The sequence below is a fragment of the Phasianus colchicus genome, chromosome 21 (assembly GCF_987193195.1).
Source record: "Phasianus colchicus chromosome 21, bPhaCol1.hap1.1, whole genome shotgun sequence".
Lineage (NCBI taxonomy): Eukaryota > Metazoa > Chordata > Aves > Galliformes > Phasianidae > Phasianus > Phasianus colchicus.
Window position 1 is genome coordinate 8,008,471 of NC_143456.1, and position 24,827 is coordinate 8,033,297.

A 24,827-nucleotide genomic window follows, 5' to 3' on the forward strand; every position below is an offset into this window, starting at 1 on the left:
ACCAGCTGTGTTCTGAATGTGGTTGGTGCTGCTGGATCGCATCGTGAGAGCAAACCTCCGTGCAGGCTGTGTGTCCTGGGCTGATGGTCTGCTACAAGCACAGCACTGACGCCAAAGCGCTTTTCCTCGTGATAAGCTGATGAATATTTCCTCTGCTCCTCCGAGCTGCGAGCTTTGCTGCCGGGTTGCCATTGATTTACATTTAGTGCTGGGTATTAAGGTCAAGCGTAACTGCAGAGCCTCGAGGCTCTGTATTAGCTAAGAGGTGAAACAGGCTTTTTTTGTAAGCAACAGCGTTTAGTAACTTGGGAAGAATTTGGGCAGGCGGATGGGAGGCGGCTTCCCCGGCGGCTCCGGGCTGCCCTTCGTGTCCCTGCGCTCCCACCCGCCCCTGTCGTACCGCTGGAGACCGCCAGGGGGCGCTGCAGCCCCGCGGGAGCCCACAGGGACCGGGCAGCTGCTGGCGGCTCCGCGCTGGTTGCGGAGGGTGCGGCGTAGCGAGAGCAGCGCTGTGTGTGCGTTGGTGCTGCGAGTGGGGAAAAACCTTTCGCTGCTGCCAGCTGAAAGCGTCCTTCTTTGATCTGCCGTACCTGAAGGCGTTGCTTTGAGCTGCCTGAAAAGGTTTGCGGTGCCTTCGTTGTATAACTGAAGAGGATGAGCCGTGCTCGAGTGAGGCATCTCGATTCACGAGGCCGGCGGCGTCAGCTGCAAACAGAATTTGCGAGCGCTGACAGGGATGTTAACAGATCTCACGGCGACCGATTTAAGTACTGTGCAGCGCTAAAAGTCTCGGGTTAACAGGAGGGATTTGGTGCTTTCCCCCATCTCAGCGCTGCCGTGGTGCATCAGATAGCACCATTAATTAAAGACACGTCTTTTCAGAGGGGGCAGCGTCACGTCTGTTGAATAACTGGCCTTTAGAGGTTTATCACGTTCGGTATCAAAAGGCCTCAGGGCTGCTGGGAGGAGCCCGTGTGCCTGCGCCTTTAAGAGGAAGCGGCGCTGTTTGTTATTCCCCCTCCGCGCTGCACGCCGGCACCGCCAGCGCCGCTCCCATTGGCTGCCGCCGCCCAGCTGCTGCCTGCGCGAGCCCGACGGCGGCGGGGCGGGGAGGGGGGGGGCGCTGCGTGCGTCTGTCTGTGTGTGTGTCCGAGACTGAGGGGAGGGGGGGCGGGAGCGCCCCTCTGCCCCGCTCTCCGATTGGTGTGAAAAAAATGGGCTGCGGCCGTATCTAACCAATCGGCGGGTTGTTGCTATGTGCCAGCGGGCGGCGATTGGTCGGCGGTGGTGTCACTCGCGGCCGACGGGGAGGGCGGGCGTTCTTATAAGGGGAGGACGCCGGTGGGAGGGCGCTGCGGGGCTGCTTGGTGCGCGTCTGCGGCCGCGCTCCGTCTGCGCTGGGGACGCGTTTCGAGGCGGCCGCGCAGCGGCGAGTGAGTGCCGGGTGGGCCGGGTGAGATCGGCGGGACTCGAGCTGCGCCATCAGCCGCTTCCTCCCATCCCTTCATCGCGGCGTGGGCCGCCGTTCCGCCCGGCGTCGCTGCTTCAGCGCCGCGCGTCCCGCTGAGGGCCTGGAGGGGGGGGGGGGAGGTGATGGAGGGGAGCGGGGATGTCGGGCGGGGAAGCGCAGCGCTGAGCTGCGGGGCTGGGGTGAGGCCCGCCGTGCTGAGCTGTGGGGGCTCGGAGGGGATCCGGCCCCGCTTCGCTGTGATGGGGGTTGGGGGGGCGAAGGGCCGCTCCTTTGTCTGCTGCCTTCCGATGGAAAGTTTGGGGTTCGGTCCAGAAGCAGCTGGGAGGTCGGGGATGGCAAAAGGAGCCGCGGGGCTGGAGCTGAAGGTTGCGGCGTGTTGGATTTGGGAATCCCGAAGAATCCGTGTTTTGTTTATAATCGTTTTGTTTCTTTTCAGTTTGAAACACAGTCGTAGCGATGTAGGGAAAAAAAAAAAGGAGTTTTGGCCTCTGCCCCTACGGCTGAATCCGCTGCTCTGCCGCCTCTGCGTGAGGAAAGCTGTGAGCCGTGCTGGGCTCACGCGGTGCTTCCCAGGGCTGTGCTCCCAATAAGGATTTTCTGCTAATGCGTTTACAGTTACTTAAAGCTCTGGGTAGCACAGAGAGGCCTTTGCTGAGTTAGGAGGTTGGAAAGGAGCAGATGCTGAGAGCTGTGCTTACGGTGCGTTGAGAGGATTCTGCCCGGATCGGATGCGTTGGGTGACTTCGTGTTTGCAGAGCAGCCCTGTTTATTTTGTTTAAGACTTCGTGACGGTGGGATCCACGCCTCTGGTTTCCTTTGAATGCTGCTTGTGTGTAATGGCAGTGCTTGAATGGGGAATTAAAAGGATGTTCTTTCTTAAAAGTGAACCCTTGGTGCTTTGAAAGTAACGTTGGGAATAGTGATGATGTCCAGCACTTCTTTTTTTTATATTATGATTGGATGGGGCCCTGGGCAGTCTGGTCTAGCATTAGGTGGGATGGTTGGTGGCCCTGCATGTGGCAGGGGGGTTGGAGATTCATGATCCTTGAGGTCCCTTCCAACCCTGGCAATTCTGTGATTCTGTGGTTCTCTTTCATGGTGCCAATGTTGGAACAGTTGGCAAAAACTGGTCACTGATCTCCCTTGTGTTCTCTGGATCACAGATCTTGACTAAGTGATTTCCTTGCTGCTTGGTGTGGGCATTGAGTCAGGGCTGCTCTGCAGAAGGCAGCGTTGCTACCTGTAATTCCACATTCCCTCAAAGGCTCATGGATGAATACCTGCTGCTGAGAGAGGATTTAATTAAGGAACTGGTCACTCTGGTGTAGCTTTTTAGAAAGTGGGAGCTCCTTGATGTAGTGTGGTGCTATACAAGTGTTACGAGGCTTGAGGAGGAGTGAAAAACATGTATTTGTTGTTCTTGCATCATGATCTTACCTTTTGCCATGTGTTAGAAGGCTCTTGAAGAAAAGTCAATAAAACACAGGCCTTCATTGTGCTCTGGTCATGAGCTGAGCTGGCAAAGCTTTGTTAGCTTGAAATTAAAGTGAGTCTTCATTAGAGGTCAGCTGTGAAGTGCCAGAAAAGTGGAATTCATGAGTGATCACAAAGTGGAGCTTTGAGTGGAAAAATTGAGAGTTGTTTCTCTTAGCTGCTTTGAAGCTAATCAGTGAGGTGCAAGGCAGAATTGCAAAGCAGAGTGGATTTATCACTTTGAAACCACTGCAAAACATACAACTTCCTTTCTATTCTGTAAGCCAGTCCTTCAGTTTGTTCCCTTTTTTCTGCGCTTGTTAATTCTGAGGTCTTGTCTTCTAGATCTAATGACAGTAACAAAAGGCAAAGGATGGGTTTTCTTTTCCTGAAGCTAAGTCCACAGAAGAGATCTGACTGTTCACACTCAAGGACTTTTCATTTCCTTAGAACACATCTTTATCTGGAAAATCAGTACATGTGCTGGTGGTGTGATGCCAGCTGAGCACATGGACCTCTTCTTACAGAAACAAAGCCTTCCTGTAGTCTGGCCTCTGGTGGGAGGAGAAAATGCTGTCCAGGCAACGGCCCTACAGCGTGTGAGCTGATTGCTCCCCTGTTCTGGTTGTGCCAGAGCTGTCTGAGCACCTTCAGCAGGGCAGGACGGCGCATCGGAAGCGTGGCTGGACTGGCCGAGCCACTTAAGGCTGCAGGAAGTAACGTAATTAATAAGACTTAGCTCTCCCACATCTTGTACCCGACAATCTCAAGTCACTTGACAGTGCTAATTAAAGCTAATCACGCTCCTCTGTTTTTAGTAAATAGCTATTATCCCCACTTCACTCTTGCTTTAATGAATGGCAGTGTCAGGCGATGTGAATCACTGGCAGTGGTGGGAATGCAACCAGTGCATGATGCCTTCCTGTCCTTGGGCCTGCCTGCATGTCTGCCTGGATGTGGCTTCTCCACGCCTGTTCCAGCACTGTTACAGCACATTAGAAGGTGGGATGTCCTGCTGACTCACAAAAATATATATATAACTTTTCACCTGACTGTGGTTGCCCTTGTGCAGAACTGATCTCCCCAGGTCTTGCTAAGGCTATTAAAAGTTGGAAAAGTTGAGGATGCTTTGAGTTTGCCCTTCAGAGGAGGCTTTGATCCTCTGAGGGGGAAGGCAGAGCGGTGTCAGAACTGCACTCTTGCTTCTCCTGTTTCACGTTGGCAGCGACTTCATTATGAGGAGAAAAATGTAGTGTGGTGTGACCTAGGGATTGCACAGCTCAGCCTCAGAACTCTGCAAGAGTTAAATTTCACCAATGAAATGTTAGTAGAGGATGGCTCAAACAACGTGGTATTAAAAAAACAGATTGTCCAGCCTCACAAAAAAAGAGTTAATAATTAACTATGAAAAAAAAAAAATTAATGAGAATCCCAGGAACTCCCGGCAGAAGCATTTGTCTGTAGGCATGGAACTGTGAGAGGCGAGTCAGCTCACATACCTTGGCAGCACTGTGCAGGCTGGTGAGGGATATCCAGGAAGAACTAAACCACAAACTGGTAACAGCTGACTTGACCATTTAAACTCAGTTCGGTTATAAGGTGTCTGTTGTGTGTGAGGAGTGGAGCTGTAAATCTTCACCTGTGTTTTCTCCCTTGGCATAGGTACTTTGTGCTGTCAGTGGAAATGTGAGCTAGAAGAGTGATGACTGAACTGCCATGGAAAATATGTACCTCATTAATGTGGCAGCTGTTGCATTGAAGAAAGAAGGAGGTTGGTCAGAATTTGGGTTGTTATCCTTTGTATTAGTTAGAAAAGGAGGTCTGGTAAAAAGTAAAGTCATTGACTCTCCCATAGCACATGCTTCTGGGCAGTGCAGACCAAAGTGATGGAGCCCTCTGTTTTGTAGGATGCTATGTATGCATAACTTTAGCAGAACATAATATCCTCCACGTGCTGCCACAGTGTTGAACACATAGCAGGAAGATGGCTGTGGATTGAGAGCTGCATCTTGCTGTGTGCATGAGCCATGACTGCTCCCTTGCCCTGCTGCATTGGATATACCTGGCCAGTTTGGAGGAAGGATTCCATCCCTCAGGGTGGGATGCTGGCATGACTTTTCTTGAAATGTAAAGGAGGAAATGGAGTCGTTTGTATTTTAAATGAGTTCAGTGTGCAGTTTTTATTTATTTGTGGCACAAGTGGGATTTGCTGGTAGGAGCAGAAATGCTGGCTTGTTCCAAATCTGTCCAGGCTGCCGTGCTGCTTTTCTGCATCTATGTGTCCTCCTCCAGCTTGGCAAAGTGATGCTGGCATCTGTTGTGACTGATGGTGGAGCTCAGCCATGACTGGTACCTGCCAGGCGCAGGTGGGCAGCGCGCAGCTCTGATGCCTGCAGTGCTGCCTGTCCTCAGCAGCGCAGGCTCTTCTGCATTGCAAAGATGCTGCTGCCAGGCAACTCGCAGGCAAGTGGGATGAGAATTCAGGCAGAAGTGTCAGTCATTCTCCTGGCAGAGGCTGAGCCTTGCAGTCTGTGTGCATGGCGTTTCAGAGGCAGGCCCACAAACGGTAGCTAATTTTGAAGGCATCCCTGTAAGATGATGTCTGTCCTGGCTGTCCTGCATCTTTTCGAACTGATGAAATTGTAGAGAGAAGCATTTTTCTGGATTTTTTTTTTCCCCAGATTTATTTTTCTCCCTTGCTTTTCGTTAGGATGCCCATAGTGTATTGGATTGGGTTGTTTTGAACAGGGTGCATTGTCCTCTTGTGCAGGGAGAGATGAGTTAGCAATTCTGATGCTTGGTGGGCCTGAATGGGCTGAGTTCAGCCCCAGCACTGTAAATAAATCCAGCAAGTTCTCCTGCTAGTCTGCAGCCACATCTTTACAGTGTCTTGCTGAGATACTTTAACCTGTTCCTTTTGTTTCCAGTCAGTTGTGAGCTGTAGCTTAATGCAAGAAAGCTTCTGCTGAGAATGCAGCCATCCTCTGGAACTGCTTGTAGTGACAGCATTGCACTTGAGCTCCTGAAAATGCACTGATGTGGATGTTGGCTGCTTTTAAACCTTTTTTTTTTTCCTGTTTAATTTGATTGAATCTCCAAACTAGCAAAAGGTAAATCAACTATTTAAAGAGCAATTTAAAAATCTATTTTCTTTTCCCATAAATTACTTTCGTTGGTGGACGAAGAGCATTAGTTTGTACAGTAACAAAGCCAGACAGACTTTGTGGTGGTGGGGGGGCTGGGGAGGGGGAATTAACCTAAGTGAGACGTGAAGATTTTCTGTTTGCTCCTTTGATTGGTACAACTGTGGTGTTGTTTTTAGCGTGGATAGCAGAGCTGTAACTGATGCTTTTCCTGACGAGCTGTGTGGAACATGGCAGTTGCAGCATGGTTTGTGTGCCCGTCCCTGATCCATGATGGCAAGGTAGCATCTGACTGCTGCTTTCTGTATCTCTTCTGGATGCCCTCTAGTGGTTACGTGCCGGTTGTCTGCAGTATTTTTGGTGTCAGTGTGGTGTATTTCCATCCACCTCTGCAGATGCTTTTTCTCAGCGTCACAGAGTGCTTCCTGAGGTGAGGACTGTCTCCAGGCTGTGGATGAGGGAGCCAGGGCCCTCAGAGATGAGTGTTTCATGGGGATGTGCCCAGAGGGATAACACGAATGAAGTTTATTTTATTTTGAAGGTGATCTAAGAGAGAAGCCTTCTCTGTCCTGTTTCTGTAGTGCAATTCTGTGCACGAATCTGAACAAAGTAAAGGTAAATGTAGTCTGTTGCTTCACTGTTGCTTTCCTTTCTCCGTAGGCTTGCAGAGGTTGGAGGATGAGCTGGAGGAACACAGGCATTAGGAGAGGACACTTACAGTTCATGTATCAGTAATGACTTCTGTTGACCCTGGCAGTACTGCTGGTACTTCTTACCAAGAGTTTGAACTTGGTGCATTTCAGATACTGAAGAAGTAGGGGAGTGTTACTTACCCCCATATTTTACTTAAGTGTCTTTTATTGTTTTTTCCATCGTGTTCCATGTTTAATTTCAAGATGATCACCCTTTTTTTCAGGGCCTTTGACTACATATATGATCCCTTGCTATCTTCAGATCTGGCTTCAACTTTCCAAAGCTGTTGCTGACCTATGCTGTGGTGTGAATCTCCCAGACCGCCCCAGGATCCTCACTGCAGAACTGCATCATCTGAGTGCAAAGGCTCCCAGCTCTGCCAGCTCTCTGGAGCTTCAGCATCTGCTCTTCTGACGTTGATCCTGCAGGAATGGGAGAACCCAGCCTTCCCTCTTACTGTGTTGTGTTAGAGACCAGCCTCTCTCAAGATGCAGTGCATTAAGCATTGTTCAGGTAGTTTCCACATGAAGAAAGCACTGATAAGTACATGTGCTTGCCTCAAGCCTTTTATTAAAACCATGCTAAGAACCTGGAGCAGTGTTGGCTGCTAAGGTTGGTGACCTTGTGGAAACAAAGAACTCCCCAGTCTGATTCCCCCTGTGCTCTAATTACACTCAGCATAAGTACATCTCTAGTTCTTCCTATGTTAATGAGAAGAGACACCAAAGAAGGAAGGTTGGGTTTCCAGACAGATGGGCTTTTTCAGAACTGCTCCAGGCAGCTTTCTGTGGCATTTGCTGTGTTCTGCTAAGCATTCTACCAGCTAAAGTCTTAAAAAGCAAATAATCTGTAATACAAACCCTCAAACCCAACAGACCTGCTGTTTGTCCTTTCAGAGTGAGCAGGAACACTTGCCTCTGGGCTGCATTGCACATGGGTTTCATGCAAAACGAGGCTGTATAATAGCCTTTGTTCTCTGCTGCTGTGGCATATGGGCTTGTACCAACAGTAACCTCACGTAGCCAGCATTTGGCACAGACTTCGCCTTTCTCCTTTTTTGTGTTTCCTGAATTACTGAACAGCTTAATGTGAAAAGTGGCTGTTAGGCAGATGAAGGGTGAGTGCTGAGCTGAAAGCTGTCTGAATAGCAAAATGTCATGGGTTTTTTTCTTCTTGAGGTGATATCTGACTTTGCAGGACTAGGCAGGGCAGCTGTGACATGCACAGCGCTCTCCAGTGGTTCTGTTTGCCACAGTAGATGATGCAGATAAGCTTTTCCCTAGAATTCATTCCTTTTGTCTCAACCAGTTTTCTGACTTCTTGCAGGTTAATTAGTACATACAAATTTCTGTTCCAATGACTTGATTGCATACATTCAAAAATGGAATTTTTCTTGAATTATAAAAGAGAAATACTGGATTATGTGGAATACAGATTCTCATCTCTCTAATGGCATTGGGCACAATAATTAAAGTCATCAAAGCTTTGTTTTTTTAAAGATAATCCTTATATGATGTATGGAGTTCTTCTCAAGTTTAGTTGTTTTTGTTTTTCTTTTTAAAGTGGTTCCTTACTTAGCATCTCAGCCATGTTTCCCATCAAGGCCTTACCTCCCATATCTGTTCTCTCCTGCCTTTAGTGAAGTGATCCATTTGTTTTGCCTTCTCAGCACAGTACTGAGAACAAGAATCACAGGACGTCTCAATCTGTGCCTGGATACCTTCTCAATTCAGTTTGTCTCCTGAAAGGCCACATGTTTTTGCTGACATTAAATGTGTTACGAGGTCAAATGAATGAATTCTCATGAAATATTTGTGCAGAAAGGTGCAGCAGGTTGTGTGTGTGTGTGCACTGTTGGTTTCTCTGTGATACCATGTAGCTGTAGTTCTTCCTGTTCTACTCATTGTTCCAGAGCACTGATGCTTAGATCAGCAAACAACAAATAAGGCATTCATCTTATGTTATTCTGGCTGGGCATTGTTTGTGTCTCCATTTGGTTTGTAAGGTGCCTGTAGTGCTGCAGTGCTGAGTTGTTGTAGTGGTGGGCAGCTGATGGGAAAAGAAAAGTTTGGCACAGCAGCCTGGGAGGAAAGTATAGAGCTGCTGGCTGCTGTGTTTAGCTGCTCAAGGGAGGAAAGAGAGATCATCACACCATTTGATGAGGTCAGTGTAGACATGGGTTTTAACAGTCTGTTTGCTTATGCAGAAGTCAGATGAAATCTTGCTTGTTCCTCAGCTGGTCTGTCTGCTGTAAGGTGTTGCTTTCTGACACAGCTTTGCCTTGGAATCCGGTTGTGTTTGGTCTTCATTCTGATCTGCTGAGGTCCAGAGATGCAGCTGTGCACCAAACAGGGCACAGGTTGGTCAATTCTACCCCCGACAGAACCTTTCTGCCTCAACAGGAGCAGGTTTTGTTTCTGACAAGCTGGGGAGTGAGCCCTTCTGTGTCAGGATGGGCCTTCCAGAGCTCTGGCTGTAACTTTAATTGCAAAAGGTTAATCTGATTAGTTAGTGTTTGCAAAGAGCTTTAAGGATGAAAAGTGCCATGTAAGTGCTGACTATTATGATGGTGATAGATGGGCTTTATCAGCAGTTTTCAGGATGAGTAAGAATCTTTTTCCCATTTGAGTAGAGGAGGAACTGCCTTCTGAAAAGCAGGAAAAAAAATATATATTTTTTGGGGGGGAGGGAGAGGGGAGAACCTAAACCAACAGACCAAGTATCAGGTAGGCTTACCAGTGCCTACCTCCTGTTGACCATATTGTGGTGAGCATTGGGCTGTGCTAAATGGTGCCCATGTGTGTATGTATGTCTGTGGCAGCTCACCAGTGTACTGCTTGCAGTACTGTGCTGGGAAGCTGTGCACACAAGGCAGGCTCTGCAGGGCTGCCCAGCCTGCAGTAGGTCTGGAGGGGAATGCCTTTAGAAGCACTAATGCATCTTGGGTGCCTTGAATATTCCTTTTCAGCAATAACAGGAAGATGTAGGAACAGAAGTATTAAGAGACTGAGCTTTCCATAAATGATGCTTTGGTACCAAGGTGATGAGTTTTGGGGTGGGTTTTGTTTTTTGTATATGTATCTGACAGTGCTCACGCATTCCAGCAGGCAGCAGTAATGGATTCACAGCCTGATTCTTACTGCTCTTTCAGTCTGAAGTGCTGTTCAGTAAGTGGGCTGTGGGCAGGAGTCCTGCAGGACCACCTCCTGCTGCAATTCTCTTGGGTCCTGCCTTCAGTTCCTTAATAAACATTTTGGTTTCCATCACACTCTGATGGAACAGTTTCCCCTTCAGCAAATGGAGAGATGCATTTGCTTAGAATGAGTCCAGCAGCACTGTGCTGTGAACCCTGAGCTTGGTGCTTTGCTGGGGCTGTGCCTGTGGCTGCCCATCCTGGTGAGCTGCAGCACAGCCAGCTCAGCATGCAGGCTCCAGGGAGCTCTTCTGTCACAGAAGGGACCTCAGCTGGCTTTGCTGTAACCTGGAAGATAATCAGATACACTTCAGGGCAGTTGGACACACTGGCTTAGAGACCAGCTTTAAGCTTTTCTGCTTTTCTGTTTCGTTCCCTTCAGAAATTTCCATTGCAGGTCAGGTTTGGGTGATGTTTTTTTCTTGTTTTTCTTTTATTTTAAGAGAGGGGATTGTTGCAGTATTTGATACACAAAGTGCAGACTCAGGAAGTGAACACAATCACTTATTGTATGGAAGGGAAAATCCTCACGGGAGGAGCAGTCAGAGCCCATGGTTAATTTCTGGAGCATGCATGCACACCACGTACCAGGCAGGGAGGGGAGCTGCTTCACTTCTGCTGCTGCTTTCATTTGTTACCTGGTAAGGTTTGTGCGTGCAGAATCTGAAAAACTGATTTCTGCCAGCAAAATGACCCAGGCTTGAGCTGCCTAGCAGGTTGTATCAGATAATGTTGGATAGTAAATGGGTATTTGCATCCTGAATAGGATTTGTAGCTGTGTCCCCTGTTACCAGGGGTAATCTTGGATGCTGCTCCTCACTTTGACTGCTGTCAGATATTCTGAGGGGGGAAAAAAAAACACCAGAGTGCAGTTGGTGGAGCAGTTCTGCCTTCAGAGCTCACAGCAAATTACAAAGATGAGCACGGTGAAGTAATCCTCCATTTCCCGTGTGGAAGCTGGAGCAGATGGGAGGGCAGAACTGGTCTGGTGAGTCGTGCACTTGCTGGTGGCAGAGGAAGCCCAAGCTCAGCTCCCAGCCTTCCTGCAGCCCAGCGTGCTGCATTGCACAGCATCAGGCCTGGCTTTCTCATGAACTGCTGGAGTCTGGCTGCTCCCTGGGCTTCTGCAGCGCTGGGCCTGGGTGTGTGCTGTTCCCTGAGGTGTCTGGGAGACGAGACTTGATGAAAATGAGCTTTTTAGCATCTTTGTATGCCTGTAGTTCTTTCCAAATCCATTAAGTGTTGGAAGAATGAATAGAGATTGTGAGCGCTTGAGTGATAGGAAGATGGTAGATAGCGGTGGGAAGATGTGAGGGCAGGCAGCCAGCAGGCATGGATGCGTGTCAGTCTGACCTGCAGACAGCACACCTCTCCCTGGCTGCTTACTCCTCTCTGCTTGCCATCAGACTCTTGGCAAGGAGACCACCGTAGCTCACGTTGCGACACCTGTGCTGAGCGTTCCATCTCTGCTCTGTTTTAAACACAGGTCTTTGTGAAACCCTCCGTTCCTTAGACCTGAATCTCTTCCTCTGAAGCTGTCACCAGCGTGTGGAGCCTGCCCCACACCCAACCCCTGCCAAACCACGGCCTTTACCTGTGTCTTCCGGTGTTTCCCGTGTGACCCATCCTGCGGCAGTGCCTCCTGGGCTACCCCGGAGTTCACGCAGCGCTCGGTGGCTCCAATGGTGAAGATGACAAGGTCCAAGACTTTCCAGGCATATCTGCCTTCGTGCCACAGGACCTACAGCTGCATTCACTGCAGGGCTCATCTTGCTAACCATGATGAACTCATTTCCAAGGTACGTACTTGACCTCACCCTGCGGGTGCGGTGCGTTTGCTCGTGCTGCTGATCAGTTTCTGTACAGGTGAAGGCCTGGCCTTCAACTGCACTACAGTTTCTGCTCAGAAAATGGGCTCTTAGACTATAGGATCTGTATGTGAGCTGTTGTTTTTCTTTAAATCGCTTGGAAAATAGCTGCAGGAGATGGGTTTCCAAACTGGGGGCCCTTAGAGTGCTTCCTGGGGGGTCTGTTTCTTCCCGTGATATTGGCTTCTCCCTCTCGTTTCCAGCTGTAAAACTGCATTAACTGATGGCTGGGACTGCAAGTTGCCTTCCCAGTACTTGTTTGTGTACATGCTTGTCAGCATTGCCAAAGGGTTTTTGCGTGATCAAGAGCTGTAGAAGTGCCTGGGAGTGTTGTCTCTGTTAAATATTGATCTGTTCCAAGCAACTTCCCTAAAGCCCTTACTTGAGGGAAGATTTGCTGATGCTTCTACTGAAATGTTAGATGTCTTTACTAAGACTGTTGAGTTGTTGTTCAAACGCACATTATTTTGACAGCCTCTAAACTAAAAAAACTGTAGAGAAAATGTGAGGGATGGATGCTGGGCTGTGCTCCGTACTGGTAAGGTTGGAAAGATGCTGTTCTCTCTTACGATCTCTCAATCACAAAGGAAAGAATCTTGAGGATAAGCTGAATAAAAAGCATTCAGAGACAGTAAGTTAGGGGTCTTTGCAGGGGGAGCAGGCCAGTTAGAAAGGCTGAGGTGCAAAAGCTGCTGCTAAACTTTCTTGGAGCCTGCTGTGCCTGGCTGTGGTCAAGCATCAGATTTCCAGCTTTTGGCTGCCTTGGCGATCAACTCTTCCATAAAGTTTATTCAGCTCATAAAGTATGCGTTCAGAAAAAAGCAGACACACTGTAAGATTTATTAGCTGAGATGAGAGGAAATTGCACTCGAGCTGTGTGTATGTGTGCAGCTTAAACGAGTTTAGCTTCTGGAGCAGCCTTAAGAGAGGGCAGGATCACAAGGCACAGAGGTGCTCTGCCTGGTGGAAAGGGTATCATGCTTTCCCCTTCCTGTTTGCACAGAAAAGATAAGAATGTGTCACCTTGCATCAAGGGCATTGGTTGTACAGCTAGAAAGATCCTCTCAGATTCTTTATGTTAGGTGCTCAGATGTATCATCTTCCATTGGAGGCTGCCTCCTCCTCCTCTTGATGTTGCCTTTTTGGGTTGATCTGCACCTCTGTGATGTTTTATCTCTGTGCCTAGCAGTTGAATTTCAGCATTCTGCTATGAATTTCACTGATTGCAGACTGTTACAGTTGTGTTGGTTTTTTTTTTTTTCAGCTTCTGTAGACAAACCTCCTCTAAGGCTATCACATCTGAGTCATTCTGGGCCTCCTGGGGGCTCTTCTTGTTCAGGGGCAGCAGTTCTCAGCAGAGGAGGGCTGTAAAGCCTCCAGGTTTTAAAGAGGAGGAGGTTGTACATTTCCACAACAGAAAGAGGTTTTGAAATGTTAATGTCAACAGCAGAGAGAGCTGTGTGTGCCCAGGTCTGGGCATGAAGCACATCCTGCCTCTCAGACCAGCTGGGTGCCTTCAGGCCCTTGCTCCTGTGCTCAGTTCTGATATTTGTAAAATGAAGTAGTCACTCCACTGTCCCTCCACTGGGAGAGTTGTTGCAAGCTGGATTTTGGGCTGAGAGCTGGGTGAAGAAGGAGATGGGTTTTACTTTGTGCTCATTGTAGGTCAGAATTTGTGCTTTGCTCTTTTCAATATGCCTGGGCCTGAGTGAGGGAGAACACTTGGCAATGCGTGCCCATTGGTTTCATCTTTGACACTTTTTTCTCCTCCTTGTTCCACGTCTGTGCCCCTCATGTTCCTGTGTGCAGTGCAGCCAGCTTTACAGGTAAGTAGCTTCCAGCAGGACAATACCACTGCACCCTGCTTGGAATTTGAGCTCACAGCCATCAAGGCATACAGGATCTGCCCAGGAATGCTGACTGCTAAAATATCAATGCAGAAGAAAAGATGAGAAGACACGAAACAAAGCTGTGTGTTGAATTATGGCAGTGTTAGCTACATTGTGCTGGGATGCTTGTGTCTGCTCGTTGTGGACTGGGGTGTAACCTTGTAGAAGTGTTGAGAGAGAGCATTGCTGATGGAATATTAGTGGGTCGTGCAGCTTGAATCCAAAGGCTTTGGGGTTTTAGGTTTTATTTCTCACAGTTGTAAACCTCAGTAAGATACATTCTTAGTGTAATTGGAAACTTTATAAAAATAATTGTGCAATCATAATTTGTACAACAGACCATTAAACTGAGAACAGAAGGGCAGTCCCTGCCTCAAGGGGTTTCCAATATGTGCAGAGACTTTCCCAGGCAAACTTAAATAGTCATCTTTTTATCTGTTTGAGTTAGGATTTAAACATCTCCCTGAGGCCTTCTGCAGTGCTTTCATCACAGACTCATATTAGCATCTGAGAACCAGGAGGTGGAATTGCCACGCTCATTTTCCATATGAAAATCTAACAAACTGAAGGAACAAGCGCCGTGAGGACTGAAAAAGGAACAGGAGATTATTTCAAACCAGTGTTTCTCAGGCTGCAGTGTATCCCATCTTGAACCTGACTGTCGCTTGATTCAGAGCAGCCCAAATGACACCATCTTTGGAAGCCCTCCCCGGAAAACAGGCTTTTATGTAACAGCAGGGTGTCGGTGTTTTTGCTCAAATAAATTAATTCCTATATTCATTTTGCCCCAACTTGTACAAAGACCACATGAGAGTTGTGCTGCTATGCGTGCTGTGAGCCTTTAGCTCCTTTGGCTACATACAAATGGCAGCACTGGCTCATGCTGCTGGCTGAAGCTCTAGCTGGAGCTGAATCTCACTATTGTTCTGGGTCAATCCATACTTTATTTCCTCTTCATCTCTGTGTTTCTCCTCTTAGTCCTTCAGCACCAATGTTAACTTTGGCTTCAGCGTTTTGCTAGGACTGGATATCAGAAACTCTTCAACAACAGTGCCTTTGCAGGACTGATTTTTTGCTTTCTTTCCTTCTTCAGGAAAACCTTGTGCATTAAAATGGACGGAAGGTTTCTCAATAACCCACTGCTATTTAAAGAAAATAATCGATGCTGAAGCTTTTAAGAAAATCTGAAACTGTTATGTGAAGCCAGTTACTAAAATGTTGCCTGTGCACTTGGCCTTTTATCTTCTGCAGCCAAAGGGAGAAAGTGGTTTAGTGTGTCTGATTTGTAATGAGATCCCAATTGTGGGCTGGGTCGTCTGGCCAAGAAAGGTTTTACTGACTTCGGAAATAGAAGGTGATCAGATAGATGGGTGGAGTGAATAACTAGTTTTCATTTAGATATTCCTTCAGTGCCTTGCATTAACATGAGTGGAGGTTCTTGTTCCCTCGTAGCAATGGATGATTTAGGAATGAGTGCCAAACATAGTGCATACTCTTATTTCATTGCTTTTTCCAATGCCTGAGTGGGCTGAGACTCTGGGAACACAGTCTAGGCCTGCAAAAAGTTCCTGTGTGATGCTGTATAAGTCACTGAATGTCTTTGTTCCTCTTTTCCCTACCATACCATTGAAATGCTGCTGTTTTCTCCAGTCTGCTTGGAAGATAAAGCTCTGGAGCAGGTACTGTCTGCTCTTGTGAATTAGTACAGTATGTCCTAATCCCCTTTGGCTTTACTGTAAAAGCCAAATATCGTGCCAGGCAACTGTAGTTTAAAAGCATATTTCAGTGTTTCTTATTTCCAGCTGCCAAAAAAATGAGTAAAAGTACTTGTTGTTGCATTTCTCTTTCTCAGGCACAACATCCCATGGGTTTTAGAACCTTTAAGAAAAAAGCATTCTGTAGTCAGCGATGGCATAGCTCCTATGGGAAGGGGATGGAAGGGCTTCTCTTGAAAAGTGTGCCTTCTGCATCACTTCTTAGTGTGGCTGGGGAACAACTAACACAATAGACATTCAACAGTGTAAGGAGCACTTCCTCTCTTTTTTTCAGACCAGCAGATGCAGTGCTGGTTTCTACCTGCTCTGTGCCTTTCAAACTGTCAGTCTTTTCTGTAGGAGTTCACATGTATCTGGCATCTGGTAGAGAAGAATGGGAATGAGCAGAAGGGCCAAATAAAGCCACATTGGTGTCTTGGTTGCTGACTTTTTTTTTTGCCATGTGAACAGTAATCCAGCAGAAATGTCCCTGATTATGGAAGTATGTAGGGAATGTCTTGTGGGCGTCTTGCAGTTTCTTTTTCCATGCATTACTGTGATCCAAATGCTAAATATTATGCAGTGGTGTATCTTCTGAAGTTGGCCTAAGGCTTTGCCTAAGAAGTTTAATGCTTTCCTTTGATGTCTGCTTGGGACCCATACTGAACATGAATGCAAAATCCTTCGACACAAAAGGCTGTGGCAATGCCAGCACAGAGAATTTAGGAAAAAAAACAACATTTGTGTGTGCTTGACTTTCTCAGCTGGGTTGGATGGTTAGCTGTAGAGTACACTTACAAGCTCTTTGCCTTTTGAGGCAGGAGTTGTGTGGTTCTCAAGCAAACCTCACTCCCAATCATTATGCATCCCTGCTCATTGTGCATGCTTGGTGAGCAGGCTGCTGAGCTTGTTGGTACAGTAGTCTCAGTGATCTTTATGGCATACTGAAAGCTTTGCTCTGTGTTACAACTGTGGGATCTTAAAGGATGTGAGACTTTGGTGCTGGCTTTCAAATAAGTTATGTACGAATTTAGCTGCTTCAAAGCATTCCCCTGCACCTTGCAGAGGTGTTGTGTGTGGCAGGCTCTGTGGCAAGCAGCAATTGTTGGGCTTTCCTTTTGTCTTTCCCCTCTGGGCATGTGAGGAAGGCAGTGTGTGACGTTCCTAGAGCCACGCTTCTCATGCAGCAGTGCTGCCAGGTCAGCATTTGTTTGTCAGTTCACCTTGAAGACATGAAGTTACTTGCTGGGGGGGAGGGAGAGCATGCATGCAAGCTGAAGAATAACCCTAAAATGGTGATGTGTGTATTTCAAAACTTAGGTCTAATAGAAAAAGAATTCCAAAGCTAGTCAAGGGAGAAATCCTGCATTTCTAATATGGGGACAAGCTAAATACTGTGGGGAAAAGTGTATGTTCCTTTTTGGGATGAAGTTCTTGCCATTTTTCATCCCACTGTGTTTCTTTTTCCTTTAAAATTAGGTCTTGTTTCTTCCCAAATACGAACTTCAGCTCCCAGCTTGGTGCTAATGAACTCTTAAGGTCAGGAGGAACTATCATATCTAGCACAGGCCAGTGGGTTTCATCATGATTGCAGCATGTCGTCCTGAAAAAGTATTTAGTCTTGATTTGAAGACTTCAAGGGAGAAAATTCACTGCTCTCCTTGGTCACTTATTCTAGTGGTTAATCATCCTTACTATAAGTTGGAGACATCAAATTTAGACTTGTCTGGCTTGTGCTTCTAGTCATTGACCATTCCTTTCATTATTTAAAAAAAATAGATATATACTGCCTACTATTGCTCACTATAAAAGCTGCTGGTATACAGTAACCCGGGTCACTCTTGATCACTGTTTTGATGGGCTAAACAGATTCAACTTTTTCTGTCACAATGAGATATTATTTTTTCCAGTTCTTTATCATTCTTGTGGTTCTTTTCTACATTTCAACATCATTTTATAAATGGAAACAGGGCCGGTTTCATTGTTCCAACCTCAGACTGAACAGCATACAGCAATAATGTCTTCACAGTGTATGCATTTCATAATTGCATTAGTCTTACTGGCTCAGCTCTGCACAGTAAGCTTCTGTTCATTTATTCTGATGTTAGCTCCTTATCCACCAGGTTTATCCATTTTGCACACGTTTCTAGCAGCTGTCCAGAGGCTTTTGCATCCTTCTTTTCTGCCTTTGTTCCCTAATGAATTGTCTTTTAGATATTATTTGGAGCTTTGTTCCCCGCTGCAAGTATTGCTAGAATTCAAGCTGTAAGTGATGAGCAGCAAGGCAGTTCTGTAAGAATTCACGAGTGGATCTTGGTTTAGTTTTACTTTCTGCTTCCTGTTTCACTGCTGTAAACTTTGAAGTAGGTTTCCATGCAGCTTAAAATAAAATGGGCACCTCTTCCCTCCGTGTGCTGCCCAGAAGACAGCCCTGGCTGGGCAGAGTTCCTGCAGGCAGGGTGCTGTTAGGGACAGGCTGGTGTCTGCTGGCCTCAACTGCAGCATGGGGACAGGAGTGGGTCTTGGCAGCTCTGGAAAGCTTGTGTTTGAAAGGAGGAGGAAGAATAAACAAACAAAAGTGCCCTTTGCTGGAAAAAGTCAGAATATGAAATCTGAGCGGCATAAGGAGTATTTGTAGTACCTGTTCCATAGTGCAGCTACCTAAATTAGATTTTTGTTCTGTGTAATTGCTTCCTCTGGGGCTTAGCCTGCGAGTCACTGTGCTTCCTCTATTCCAGCTGGTCTTAATGGGAGTGGAAGGCAGTCAGGACCAGGTCTCTGATTGAGGCAGGATGTGGCTGCTGAACAGAGAGAGCCCAAGGAAAATCGTGCCTCCTTGTGTAATTGTGTTTATACAGCAATTAATTGCTGTGTGATTTTTGAAGTATTTCATTCTGTTCCAAAAAGGAAAAAAAAAGGTAGTAATTCAAAATGGTTAAGAAATCCTTGTCAGGGAAGATAAAAATGGATTTCTTCATCAATCACTTTCTTTATGGAAATAAGTCTCCTTTCACCTGCTGCTTCCTCTGCCTTAAAATTGATGACCTGAGCATAAATAAAAGAGAGTTCCCATTTATTATCCAGGGAACTGCTGTGGACACACTGGTTTTGCTGAGAAGCAGATCTGCTCTCCGTGTCAGCCCTGGTGCTGTTGTGAGCTCAGTGGCTGCATTAATGGAATACGGTGTTCTGCTGATCTATGGATGATTGCTATTATGCTGCTAATTAAATATCTGTTGCATTAGCAGTTTCCATCTTCTATTCCAGTTCTGTCTTGTGTTTATCTCTAAAGCCCATATAGTAGCAATAATTAATGTGGAAAGAAAGGGCACTACCCCTTCCCTGCCACTCCTTTTCCAAATAGTTTCTTTGTTGGATGCTTTGAGGCACCATCACCCTACAGGAAAACAGCCGTGCATAAAAAATGAGGGGAAAGAAAAACACACTGCTGCTGTAGCAATTGTAGATTCACTGGAACATACATATTTTTTTCATCATTGTGTATCCAGGAAGAAACTGCTGTGCTTTGTTCTCATCCTGTAGATTTTTCCACAGTAAGTAATAAAGCGCTGCTGTCTTCTGCACCAAACTGCAAAGGGTTGCATTGGGTGGATGTTGTTGGTGGCTGAAGTGCTGGGGGATTCTCTTTTGATGTAGGGGAGTTGTACAGGAATGTGGGCAGCAGTCACTCCCATGGGATCATGCATGGCTTCTCCCACATCCATCACTCTCTTCTCAAGCTCAGAGAAACCCTCTCTTTATCTCACGGAGCTGCTCTGGTTTTGTGTGCCTCCTTATATGTGGAAGTAATGATTGTCTGCTTCATTCTCACTGTATTCCCACCATTTTTCATTCCAAAGTCAAGTTTTGAAGTACACCAGCAGCAACCTGAGGCCACCAGAGATGGCAGGAGAAACCCCAAAATACTGTGAAGTCATATAGACCTAATAAATTTGGTTTAATTTTATTTGTCTTCTGTTGTCTGTGCCTTTAGCATTCGCATTTGGAGATTTCCCTTTGAAGTCTGTGGACTAGAAACACAAGAATAAAAGCAGAATATAGAAGTTCAGGGCTTACTGAAGGATGGCTGAAATGCATAGGGCTCGTGATAACTTGGTGGGACTTTGAGTTGTGTCAGAGCTTTTGGGGCAATGAGGGAAGCCTAATGGAGGGAGAATGGGGCAGAGCTGTTTGCGTATTGTTTCTGAATGTTGAGATGCTTTACAGAACCTTTGGCTTTAGCTTAGCAGTGTGGTTTAAATAGGTATTGGAAATCTGTGTACCATAGGGAAAAAGAAAAAAAAGAATGTTCACTTGTCTCCAATACTGATTTTTCATTACTGCAAAGCAGGGAAATCTCTTGCTCTCTGCGCTGCTGATAATGGGCAGGCTCAGTGGCACGCTGCAGAGCACACAGTTCCCTAGCACTTCTGGGAGTCTTGTGAACAATGCTGGTTTTTCTTAGCTTTATCTCCTAGAAACCTGAAAAGATGAAAGCATCTCAAAAAAAAAAAAAAAAAAAGAAAGTTTTAAAGAAGGTTTGTGGCTGCAGAGAGAATGAAGGCCTTCAGTGAGCGCTGCTGCTGGCAGGGTAGGAGCTGATAACATCTCCTGTCAGCATGAAGAACCATCACAGTGACATCATCCATCTCTGAACTGCAGCTCCCTTCCCACAGCCCGTGTAGTCTGAGATGCAGGCAGTAGCAAGCTGCTGCTTTGAGGGTGAAGCACAAAGTAGTTATTCACTGTGCTACAGCAGCATAGGCTGCTAGGGAATAAGGCCGTGCCGAATTAATTGAATTTACTTCAGAGATGAGTTTGGTTCACTAATTCCATATCGACTTTGGGCTTTAAATGGTATTAAGGGCCTGTGTCAAAGCTCAGCGAGAAGTCAGGAGTACAGCTGGAGCAGGGCAGGGGCATGGCTGAGCACCAGGTGGAAGACCATAAGCAGTTCCATTGACGTGGGTTTGTATCCAGCATCAGCAGAGCAAAATTGAATCTCAGTTAAATCAGATCATTGGCTGTCCCTTGTGGGGAGAGCTGGGTGCAATGAATGAACCCTGCGCAGCCTGGTGGGTGTGAGGGTTGGCTCACTGAGCTCATGCTCCCCCAGAGCTGCAGCACCTCTTCCTTATTCCATTTCCAGTTTCTTTCCACTGCACAGTGACTCATGAGTAATCTCCTGTTAGAGCCATCCTATACCTAGTGCTGTTACTAGGCGTACTGGTTGCTGTAAACACATAGCAAGCTTTTTTTTTTTCATCCATTCATTTTTGCCATAATTAATAGGGCTTGAGAGGTGTCATTCAAGCAGAGCTTTCAGTGTGATGTTGGTTGTTGGGTGGGACAGCAGCTGAGAAGATTTGGGGTTTAGTGCCAGAGACAGTGAACTGGAATTATTGAGTGTAAGAACTGCAGCTTTCTTGCTGTAATGGGGCTCCCTTGGGTTTCCACATGTTCTTTTTGGGTATGGGGAGCCTGTGTCCTGGAGCACAGCTTTGCAGCAAGCTCACTCCAGTCGGATGGATGTTGCACTTGGGCTGTACTTAAAGGTGTTCTCCCCTTTCAGGCTGTGTTTTATGTTAGCAGAAATCTCATCCTAAGGTGTTCAGAGCCTGAACGTGCCTGGAGGTGCAGGCAGCCTGTGGGCTCCAGTCCTGTCTGTGTGCTTGCAGTGAGAACTGTTTGCAGCTCTCCTGGGGTAGCTTGCAGGGTCACGTTCTGTTCCTTCTTCCCTCCCTGGGACCCATAGCCTTTTCATTTTTGTTTTATTGGTTTGCTAAAGGGCTGCCAGCTGGACATAGGTAAGGGGCAGCACTCTCTGCAACCTGCAGAAAGCAGGCAGCAGTATGGAGCCATTTAGTCCTGGCAGCTGGTTTTCCAGATGATTCCAGACAGCTCTTTTTGTGTTCAGCCTATTGTCAAAGCTGTCACAGAGACTTGGGATGTTAATCCTATCATCTGTTCGCTGAGTGGGCTGCATGCATGGTGAATGGGAAGCTGTAGGTACTGAGAGACAGGGTGTGTAGGTGCAGGCACATTCAGTATCTATGCTGATCCCTGGCTGTTCTGATCGAACCTGCAAACCCCCTTCTGTTTCCAGTGGTCACCAGTGACAGGAAGGTGCAAGTGCTGAGCTGGTGGTGGAGGAGCACAGCCCTTCTCACATTTGCCAGGGTTTCCCAGGGCTGTAGCTGCACTGAGGAAGGCTTGGAAAGACTTGAGCATCTTGCCCAGGAACCACAGACAGTGCAAACAGAACGGTGCAGTCAGCACTTCCACTTGAGGTCAGAATATAGCAAATGGACTGAACTGAAATGACAGCTCCCAAGGTCGTGGGTATCGAATATATATGGATTCAGCTCTGGATCTTGCAAGCTGAGTCTGTCTGTGCTGTGGCAAACAGCATGTGCCTGCCACAAAGAGCTCCCACTTTAGATGCTGGATCCACACTATGCTTCCTTCTGCAGTAGATCCGATCTGCTGTGAAGCCCCAGCTCCTGCCTTGCAGTCTGCTTCTTGCTTGAGCTCTCATTCTGCACTGTGAGTCTCTGCCAGCAAATCTAGATTAAGAAATCCCAACACAGAATGATTTTTCTCTGCCTCCGTACTGTGATTATTTAGCAGTTTGTGTGATTGTCCTTTAAGCTGGATCTGTGTTACAGTACAGCAAGAAAAGGATATTTAAATCCCTGCATGCACAAAAGTAGTATTTGTTTTTAAAAATAAGGATTTCAGAGATCTGGTTTGGAATCAGCGTGACTGAGGGGCTGTAATGAGGGTCTATAGATTGAATGACAGGAACTTCTTCAACCACAACAGCTGCCAAAGGCATCTTCACATAGAGCTCCTGCTGGAAAAAGAGGCAGCTCAGCAGCTGGGAGGTGCTCCCACCTGGGTGCTCAGCCTTGCAGCTCTTGGGTGCCTCTGTGCTGATTGGAACAGCAAAGGTTTTGAGCAATCAGGAGCAGTAAGCTGTTGTGTGCTGCACATCACAAAAGCTTGTTTTGTTTTTTAGAGGGCTCACGGAGGACAGAGAGGGAGCACTTTGTTGCTGGCATATACAGATGTGTTTCCAGCCAGACATTCAGTGTTAGTGATGCAGAGAAAAATATGTGCTTGGGTTTTCAGCAGGAAACAACAACCAAAAATCCTTTCCGTTTCTTTCAGTTGGAAAGTGATGCCAGGATCTGTTCCTTTAAAGAATCTGAAGTCTGGATTTATATGCATGTGTGAGATACACTTTTGAATGTATGCCTGGAAAATCTACACAGAGAGAACATACAGCACAGAATGTAGGTCTTACTGCTGACCTCACTGTCCAGCAAACACCAAGTGTGTTGCAGAAATATTTTTCTGTGTGTATTTAAAGCAGACAACTCACTACAAAGAAAAGGACATCTGATTGTATAAAAATAGATTTGTTTCTCCTGGTTTTGTAATGCCCATTACAGCATGTGCCATTGTTTCTGGAGCCCCAGCAGAGGAGGGACTTCTCCAGAAAATGCTGAGGTTGCAACACCCAGGTAAAACCTGCCTGTGTATCTTTATAAAGATACTGACAGCTTGCTCTTGCGGACAGCAAATGCATTAGTGACTTTGAGGTGCCTGCCAGACCTTCCTCATTTCTTTTTATGTGATTTGCCAAGGCCTTGGCTAGCTGGAGGGTGGATATCAGGACAGGCAGCAGCACTGAGAGCTGCGTGGTGGCACACAGAGAGGTCCTGCTTGGGCAGAAGGTTATTTATGGGACTTCTTTGTGGTGACCACCTCAGGTGCCCTAAAGCTCTGGCTGAGCTGTAAGGAAAAGTGTCTCTGGGGATGCCACTGTCCTGTGGGGGTGCCCAGGGAGCCCCAGGCACAGAGCCAGTGGGTATAGTTTTGTTGTTTATTAAAGACAGGCATTTGCACAGCAGTAATGGAAAATCCTATTTCTGTACCAATAAAAACTTTGCTCCCATGGTTGTTTTTATTGGCAAACTTACTCTCTTTGGTGTTTATGGAAAAGTATTTACTGGAAGGGCTGGATGGCTAGCAGGCTTCATCTGCTTTCATTCTGCTTTGATGACACACATGTTCCTGGGGGACCTTTTGTTTCATCCCATACCCATCCACAGCCTGAGGGCTGCCAGGGCCCTGCTGTTCAGTGCAGCAAGGTGGGGTTCTGTGTGTGTCTGGCCTCTGTCTCCTGCCCTAGGGGGCAGTGGGCTTTGTGCTGTTCCCATTTCCCACCCAGGTGCTGAGCCAATGCTGCCTACACCTCGGAGCTGCCAGGCCAGCCCTGCTTGGTGTGTGGGTATCAGCCAGCTGACAACAATAAGGGGCTTGAGGGCTGCAGAAAGATTCAAAGAAACTCCTCTAACAAATGCAATTACACGAACATACTTGAGCCATGTGTCCTATTTAATTCCTTCCCAAGAAAAGAGGCATTCCTCAAGGCACTGCTTTTGTCTGAGTGAAAGAGATATCCATGTGCCTCAGGCATCCATCCCTTCTGCATCTGAATGCCTCTTCTGTGCCCTAGGAGGCAATAACATGGGGCTCCAGACTCAGCTGAAGAGCAGCTTCTCCTCAAGGACTCTTCTTTCCTGGCAGTGGCTTGTTCCTTGTCAGAGTGGTTTTAAATTGCTCCTTCAGTGATTGTTGATTTCTCATGCTGGTCAGGGCAGGAGCTGTGAGTGCTGGTGGTGTGGATGGGGCTAACAGCTCCTAAGGCAGCTCTCGCTTTGCTTCTCCATGAGGCCATCTGTGGTCATGCAGAGAGTCACTCAGGTTGGAAAAGAGCTCCATCTGTAAAAGCTGAGAGTTTAGGAAACCCATTACATAGCCCAAGGTTCCTGGTCAAAGGGTTAAATGATCCTGAAAAGCTTCTCTTCAGCTCTCCCAGCTCCTCAGCCCTCCATGCGTGCGTTCCCTGAGGTATCTCCTAAGGTAACTTGTGTTCAGACAGCACCTGTACTCTTGCTCATAAGCACCAAGTGTTTAATTCAGCATGTGCTTGTCAGAGCGCGTTAACATCGCAGGTAGCACTTGCTGTGTGTGAGCTGCTGCTGCCTGCGAGGCTCTGGGCAGTGTGATGGGACAGCAGAGCAGCCTGCTGGCTCCCAACCAAGTGCCAGCTCTGCAGGACTTCCTGATTTTGCAGCAAGGCCTTGGGAGATGTGGGGCAGAGGGAATGTGCCCAGATAGCATGAGAGCAGACATGTGCTCAGTGTCTTGCACAGAGCTTCTAGGCTTGGTTCAGTTCGGCACGAGCCCATGAAAGAGAGAACAGCTGAACTCTTGGAAATAGGCTCTCACAGCACGTAGATGCTGGAGATAGCAGGTGATAAAGCAGGTG

General features: G+C 47.1%; 1 protein-coding gene across 4 annotated transcripts in view; it reads left to right on the forward strand.

Moving 5' to 3' along the window:
- Nucleotides 1–1,320: 1,320 nt before the first annotated feature.
- Nucleotides 1,321–24,827, forward strand: part of YPEL2 (yippee like 2) — a 30,032-nt gene continuing 6,525 nt past the window's right edge. Inside the window, exons 1-4 of one of the 4 annotated variants that reach the window (XM_090122277.1) lie at nt 1,334–1,433; nt 6,748–6,901; nt 7,004–7,293; nt 11,460–11,772. In XM_090122277.1, the coding sequence (XP_089978403.1) occupies nt 11,656–11,772 (117 nt within the window). In that variant the 5' untranslated portion in view covers nt 1,334–1,433; nt 6,748–6,901; nt 7,004–7,293; nt 11,460–11,655. Of the gene's footprint in view, nt 1,434–6,747; nt 6,902–7,003; nt 7,294–11,459; nt 11,773–24,827 lie in introns of all 4 variants that reach the window. The other 3 variants (XM_090122278.1, XM_090122279.1, XM_031591537.2) reach the window with 3 other exon arrangements.